The 7,500-nt window shown below is 49.7% G+C and overlaps 1 protein-coding gene across 1 annotated transcript in view; it reads right to left on the reverse strand.

Moving 5' to 3' along the window:
• grid2 (glutamate receptor, ionotropic, delta 2) overlaps window positions 1–7,500 on the reverse strand; it is a gene marked incomplete at both ends in the record, with an annotated part of 437,190 nt that overhangs the window by 45,349 nt on the left and 384,341 nt on the right. The window contains 2 exons of the mRNA XM_084439644.1: window positions 5,698–5,820; window positions 6,199–6,271. Coding sequence (XP_084295770.1) covers window positions 5,698–5,820; window positions 6,199–6,271 — 196 coding nt within the window. The remainder of the gene's footprint in view (window positions 1–5,697; window positions 5,821–6,198; window positions 6,272–7,500) is intronic.

Consider the following 7,500-nt stretch of genomic DNA (forward strand, 5'->3'; position numbering starts at 1 on the left):
GATTAGTGCGCGCGTCTCCTTATCTCTTTCTTGTTGTCTCTATCTATTTATCTCCCTCGGTTTTCTCCTCCATCCGTCTCTCCTCTCCTCCCCGCCCCCCCCCTCCCTCCGCGCGGCCGACGGCGAGGGGCGCGTTTGCGGGGGTAAGCTTTCGGTAATGAAGAGAGGAGACGGGGAGAAATGAGGGGGGGCTCTCTTAAGCAGCTCCGCCTTCCAGGGCAGCCTCATTTGTAGTCAGTCAAAGATGCGGAGTATCTCTCTCTCTCTGCCCGCCTCTCTTTGTCTCTCTCTCCGTCTCTCCCTCCCTCTCTCCGTCTCTCCCTCCCTCTCTCCGTCTCTCCCTTCCGTCTCTCCCTCCCTCTCTCCGTCTCTCTTTCCGTCTCTCCCTCCCTCTCTCCCTCTCTCCGTCTCTCTCTCCGTCTCTCCCTCCCTCTCTCCGTCTCTCTCTGTCTCTTCCTATCTCTCTCTCTCTACCTATCTTCGTCTCTCTCTCCGTCTCTCCCTCTCTCTCTTCATCTCTCTCCATCTCTCCCTCCCTCTCTCTCCTTCTCTCCCTCCCTCATCTCTCTCCGTCTCTCCCTCCCTCTCAGCGTCTCTCTCTCCATCTCTCCCAGCCTCTCCCTCTCTCCATCTCTCTTTCATCCCTCATTCTCTTAACTCATTCTATGTAGCTCCCCTTATCTCTCCTAACTCTCTCCATCTCTCCCTACCTCTCTCTCATCTCTCCATCCCTCTTTCCATCTCTCCCCTCCCTCTCTCTCTCCATCTCTCCCCTCCCTTTCTCCATCTCTCCATTCCTCTTTCCATCTCTCCCCTCCCTCTCTCTCTCTCCAACTCTCCCCTCCCTTTCTCCATCTCTCCATCCCTCTTTCCCTCCCTCCCCTCCCTCTCTCCATCTCTCTCTCTCCATCTCTCCATCCCTCTCTCCATCTCTCCCCTCCCTCTCTCTCTCCCTCTCTCCCTTCTGTCTCCCTTTCCCTCTTTCCACTATGCTTGTTCTTCAAGCTCCAACCTTCTGCCTGCCCCTGCCGCGCACACACACACACACACACACACACACACACACAAACACACACACAGACACACACGCACACACGCGCCACACACACACACACACACACACACAAACAGACACACAGAGAGACAGGCGCACAGACACATACACTTCCCGCTGTCATGAATAATGCAGCACTCATATCAAATCAACAGTCAAATCAAGAGTCCTGCTGATGAAATAAGTAAAGCATTCATTAGAGGTTTGGCCCCGGCGGGCCACCGTAGCAGCATTGATCAGCAGACATCAGGGAAGAGGGAGGAGAGGAGGAGAGTATGGAGGAGAGGAGGTGGAGAGGAGAGTAGGAGATAGAGGAGAGGAGGACAGTATGGAGGAGAGGAGGGGAAGAGGAGAGAGGAGAGTAGGAGATGGAGGAGGAGAGGAGGAAAGTATGGAGGAGAGGAGGTGGAAGGGAAAAGTATGGAGGAGAGGAGGTGAAGAGGAGAGAGAGAAGGAGATGGAGGAGGAGAGGAGGAAAGTATGGAGGAGAGGAGGAGAAATAGACAGAGGAGAGTAGGAGATGGAGGAGGAGAGGAGGACAGTATGGAGGAGAGGAGGAGAAATAGACAGAGGAGAGAAGGAGATGGAGGAGGAGAGGAGGACAGTATGGAGGAGAGGAGGAGAAATAGAGAGAGGAGAGTAGGAGATGGAGGAGGAGAGGAGGACAGTATGGAGGAGAGGAGGAGAAATAGAGAGAGGAGAGTAGGAGATGGAGGAGGAGAGGAGGAAAATATGGAGGAGAGGAGGAGAAATAGACAGAGGAGAGTAGGAGATGGAGCAGGAGAGGAGGACAGTATGGAGGAGAGGAGGAGAAATAGAGAGAGGAGAGTAGGAGAAGGAGGAGGAGAGGAGGACAGTATGGAGGAGAGGAGGTGGAGCTGGAGACGGGAGAGGAGAGGAGGAGATGGAGGAGGAGAGGAGACATACGGAGAGGAGAGGAGAAGAGAGGCGAGCTATCAGAGGACACGGCCAGGTCTGATATGAGCGGCGGGGGTCCGAGGTGTGTGTGCCCCCCCCCCTCCCCCGGTTATAGCTGCCTCCCCCCCTCCCTGACCCTGTGTGACCCGACTGTTCTTCAGCGGTCTCTATCTCCGCAGTCGGGGGGAGAAACGCTCGTGTGTTGGGTCTGCCTGGGAAGGCTGGGGGCTTATCAACACACACGCACACACACACACACACACACACACACACACACACACACACACACACACACACACACACACACACACACACACACACACACACACACACCATATACTGCAGGCACCCCGGGAGATGATCACAACACAGAACAATGTAGCACACCGTGTTAGACCAGAGAAGCAGTGTTCAAGACAAGGCGTCGAGTGCTCTCAGAAGAAACGTTTTGAACGTTATTAAGCTGTTTGTTTACACGCCGTAGCAGAGTCAAGTCATTTATAGGAGCCTTGATCCTGCTTTTCCTGCACACTGGCTGTGCTTGTCTATCAGATGGTGGTGGAGCAACTCTTTATATAATACACCCACAAACTCTCTTGCTGCTGGCTACTGATAAAGACACTTCTGGATGCAACTCAATTAAAGGAAATTGAACTGAGATCTAAATCACCTTTGAGACCAAACGGAAGTGACAACCCTTCCCCTACAAAAAGGAAATGGAACTGAGATTCAAATCACCTTTGAGAGCAAACAAGAGTGGGAGGGGGGTGGGGGGGGGTGGAGGCGTTTCATTTGAAACCTAGGTGTCATCTTAGCCAAAGCTGCCACAGAACCTACAGCATATAGTCAGACGTCGGCTCAGAGACAGAGGATCCACTAGGGGGAGCTCTGGAGCTTACGGTCCGGACGAGATCAGAGTTGCTGGTGGTGAGAGAACAAGGGAACCCAAAAAAAAACAACACATGTTGTGTTCTATTGACCTTAACTAAACACACGACGTGTTGAAAGAACAGAACGCGTGGGGGGCGGGGAGGGGCGGGGGGGGGGCGGCTGAGGTTAAAAAGAAACAAACCGAGCGAGAGAGAGGCAGAAGGACGCAGACAGAAAACGGTGCGTCTCCTTCCCGGTCTGCCGCTTCCGAGGCGCCCACCCTGTCATCCGGCGTTCATCAGATCACCTGGCGCCTCTGATCACCGCTACAAAAGGCTGGCTGGCTCCCCGGCGCAAACCTCTGATCGTCGCTACAAACGCTGCTTAACTCACAGACGTAAACACGTTGGCGCTAATTACCTATTCCTCCCCAATCAGCCCGCTACCAGGGGGATAAAGGCACACTTTAGTGTCCTCCACACACACACACACACACACACACACACACACACACACACACGCGCACACGTCTGGCTCCAGTCCCAGGCAGAGGAATGTTTTCCCACAGAGCAGAGAAGACGTGACATATCGGGGAGAGGTGTGTAGTTGTAAGGTACTTATGAGTAATTAGGTTATCAAGGGAACTGAGAGCTCAGCCGAGCGTGGTTGATCATCAGCATCATGTAGAACATTGAGGAGAGGAGAGCAGGGGGGTGGGGGGGGGTGAAGGGGGGGGGGGGCGGGGGTCTGTGGGCAGCCGACAAGGGCGTGTGTGTGTGTGTGTGTGTGTGAGAGAGAGAGAGAGAGAGAGAGAGAGAGAGAGACAGAGAAAGAGAGAGGAATATAGTTAGTGATAGACAGAAAGGGACACTGTATGTGTGTGAGTGTGTTTGTGATAGAGTTGATAAAGTGTGTGTGTGTGTGTGTGTGTGTGTGCGTGCGTGCGTGTGTGTGAGAGAGAGAGAGAGAGAGAGAGAGAGAGAGAGAGAGAGACCGAGAAAGAGAGAGGAATATAGTTAGTGATAGACAGAAAGGGAATGTACTGTATGTGTGTGAGTGTGTTTGTGATAGAGTTCATTAAGGGTGTGTGTGCGTGTGTGTGTGTGTGTGTGTGTGTGTGTGTGTGTGTGTGTGTGTGTGTGTGTGTGTGAGAGAGAGAGAGAGAGAGACCGAGAAAGAGAGAGGAATATAGTTAGTGATAGACAGAAAGGGAATGTACTGTATGTGTGTGAGTGTGTTTGTGATAGAGAGTTGATAAAGGGTGTGTGTGTGTGTGTGTGTGTGTGTGTGATAGAGAGTTGATAAAGGGTGTGTGTGTGTGTGTGAGAGAGAGAGAGAGAGAGAGAGAGAGAGAGACCGAGAAAGAGAGAGGAATATAGTTAGTGATAGACAGAAAGGGAATGTACTGTATGTGTGTGAGTGTGTTTGTGATAGAGAGTTGATAAAGTGTGTGTCTGTGTGTGTGTGTGTGTGTGTGTGTGTGTGATAGAGAGTTGATAAAGGGTGTGTGTGTGTGTGTGTGTGTGTGTGTGTGTGTGAGAGAGAGAGAGAGAGAGAGACCGAGGAAGAGAGAGGAATATAGTTAGTGAAAGACAGAAAGGGAATGTACTGTATGTGTGTGAGTGTGTTTGTGATAGAGAGTTGATAAAGGGTGTGTCTGTGTGTGTGTGTGTGTGTGTGTGTGTCTGGGGCGCCAGGTACTGTATGTATGTATGTATGTATGTATGTATGTATGTATGTATGTATGTATGTATGTATGTATGTATGTATGGTGTATTATTGTGTACCTTGCAGGTGAGATGCCCTATTCATCATTGTGTAAATGTATGTTTATGTATTTTGTGGTTATTTAAATTGATAATGGACAGCATGATATTATAGGATTGAAATGTCTTTATTTGTTATATTTACAAGCCCTGTACAATGAAATGCTTGTAGCTTAGCATACTGTAGTGTAGACTAGAGTGTGCAGTGTAATGTCGTGTAGTAGTGCATAGTATGGTACAGTATGCATACTATGGTGGTGTAGTTTTCTACCTTTATAGTTTGATATTGAGTACACTACCCTGCGTATGTTGTATTATAGTAGTAGAGTAGACTATCCTACAAGTGGTACTATAGTTTATCATAGTAGAGTAGAGTATTCTATATGTAGTAATAATACATGTAGTATAGTGTTAGTATTAGTATTCTACAGAGTATTAGTATGGGGCCCCGGGGTCAGACATTAAACCTCTGGACCTTGTCCAGAAATCTGCCGCTCACCTGTTGTTCCCTCCTGCCTCCAGGTAAGGTCAAGCCCTACGCCCCCCTCCCGACCACTGCGCTCTGCTACCCCGGGGCAACTGTTTGCCCCGTCACTCCGAGGCCCCTGCGGTCGATCAACGCAGTCAGGGCTCTTCTCTGTCCTGGCCCCGCAGTGGTGGAATGATCTGCCCACTGACATCAGGACTGTACTACCAGGATCCTCCCTCCAACTATCATATTTTTAGTTTGCTACTCTTGCACTTTGCCTTCAGCACTAGATTATGTTCTTAGTCACTTGTTTAGAAAGAAGATACACTGGTGTCCTACATTAAAGGCAATTATTTTAAGTTACTTTGGATAAAAGTGTCTGCTAAATGACTGTAATGTAATGTGATGTAATGTAATATTCTACATGTACATTAGTATTATAGTTTAGTATCAAATAATTTTATGATTTAACATCAGAGTATCTACAGTACCTAACATACACTATGTTCAGTAGTACTAGTTTAATATCTTACATGTAGTAGTATAGTTTAGTATCCTAGGTGTAGTAGTGTAGTTTAGTATGCTGTGGTTTTCTGCTCTAGTATAGTGGAGTAGCCTACCTTGCGTATGCCTTCTGTGGACTCCTCAACGTTGTTGTCGGCCCCTCCCGTACGGTTGATCATGCGCCACATCTGAGAGTACATGGGGTCTCTCTCGAACGGGTTCATCGCCTTGTTTCTCACCTGATCACACACAGGAGAGACCAGGAGGAGAGAGGTGAGCAGAGAGAGAGAGAGAGCAGAGAGAGAGAGAGAGGAGAGGAGAGAGTGGAGGGGGTTCATGGCCTTGCTCCTCACCTGGTCATACACAGCAGAGACCAGGAGGGGAGAGGTGAGTAGAGAGAGAGAGAGAGAGAGAGAGAGAGAGAGAGTGAGAGAGAGAGAGAAGATGAGAGGAGAGCAGAGCAGAGAGAGGAGAGGAGAGAGAGAAAGAGGAGAGGAGAGGAGAGGAGAGGAGAGGAGAGGAGAGGAGAGGAGAGGAGAGGAGAGGAGAGGAGAGGAGAGGAGAGGAGAGGAGAGGAGAGGAGAGGAGAGGAGGGGGTTCGTGGCCTTGCTCCTCACCTGGTCATACACAGCAGAGTCCAGCACCGTGCCATAGGGCAGCTCAGTCTGCTTAGACAGGTCCTGCAGAGACCTGGACAGAGAGGAGAGAGGAGGGGTGAGAGATTAGATGAGAGAGGAGCGGAGAGAGGAGACGAGGAGAGGCGAGTAGAAAGGAGGAGAGAGAAGAGGATTGGAGGAGGGAGGTCAGGAGAAGAGAAGAGAGGAGAGGAGTGGTGAAAAGAGGAGAGGAGATGAGAGAGGAGAGAGGAGAGGAGGAGAGAGGAGAGGAGGAGAAGCGAGTAGAAAGGAGGAGAGAGGAGAGGAGTGGAGGAGGGAGGTCAGGAGAGGAGAGGAGGAGAGAAGAGTGGTGAAGAGAGGACAGAAGAGGAGAGGAGAGAGGAGAGAGGAAAGTCAAAGAGGAGAGAGGAGGTGAGGAGAGAGGCGAGTAGAAGAGTGGAGAGAGGAGAGGAGATGAGAGGAGTGGAGGAGGGAGGTCAGGAGAGGAAAGAGGAGAGGAGAGGAGGAGAGAGTTGATGAGAGGAGAGGAGGAGAGAGGTGTGGAGAGGGAGGGGGAAGAGGAGATGTTAGAGGAGAGATGAGAGAAGAATGTACACACAAACACACTGATACAAACACATGCATATAGAAACAAACTATTTTGGCACACACATGAACAAACACACACACACGAACAAACACACACACATGAACAAACATGCAAACATGCAAACACACACACACACACACAAACACACAAGCACGTACACACACACACACACATACAAACACACACACACACACACACACACACACACACACACACACACACACACACACACACACACACACATACAAACACACACCCAAACAAAAACAAATAAACACATACAGACATGTCCATATAAAAAGCAGCTAATTGGCAGTATCAGCTGATTTGTATATGGAGCAGAAAAGAAGACACACACACACACACACATACACACACAGGGACACATACACGAGTACACTGTTAAATAAAGATAGGTACTGTCAGCCGTTATTTCATAACTTGAAGCCAATTACAGAGTGAGCTAACCATCTGGGAAATGCTCCCTGCAGCACTAGACAGTAAGGGAGGTTTTTTTGGAGTGTGAGCATGTAAGTGTGTGTGTGTGTGTATGTGTGTGTACGTGCGTGGAAGTGTGTGTGTCTTTGTGAGCATGTGAGAGTGTGAATGTGTGCAAGTGTGTGTGTCTTTGTGAGCATGTGAGAGTGTGAATGTATGTGTGTGTGTGTGTGTGTGTTTCCTAAATGCTCTGTAGTCCATCACCTCTCTGCTTC

This window comes from Borostomias antarcticus (genome assembly GCF_949987555.1).
Source record: "Borostomias antarcticus genome assembly, chromosome: 6".
In the NCBI taxonomy this organism is placed as follows: domain Eukaryota; kingdom Metazoa; phylum Chordata; class Actinopteri; order Stomiiformes; family Stomiidae; genus Borostomias; species Borostomias antarcticus.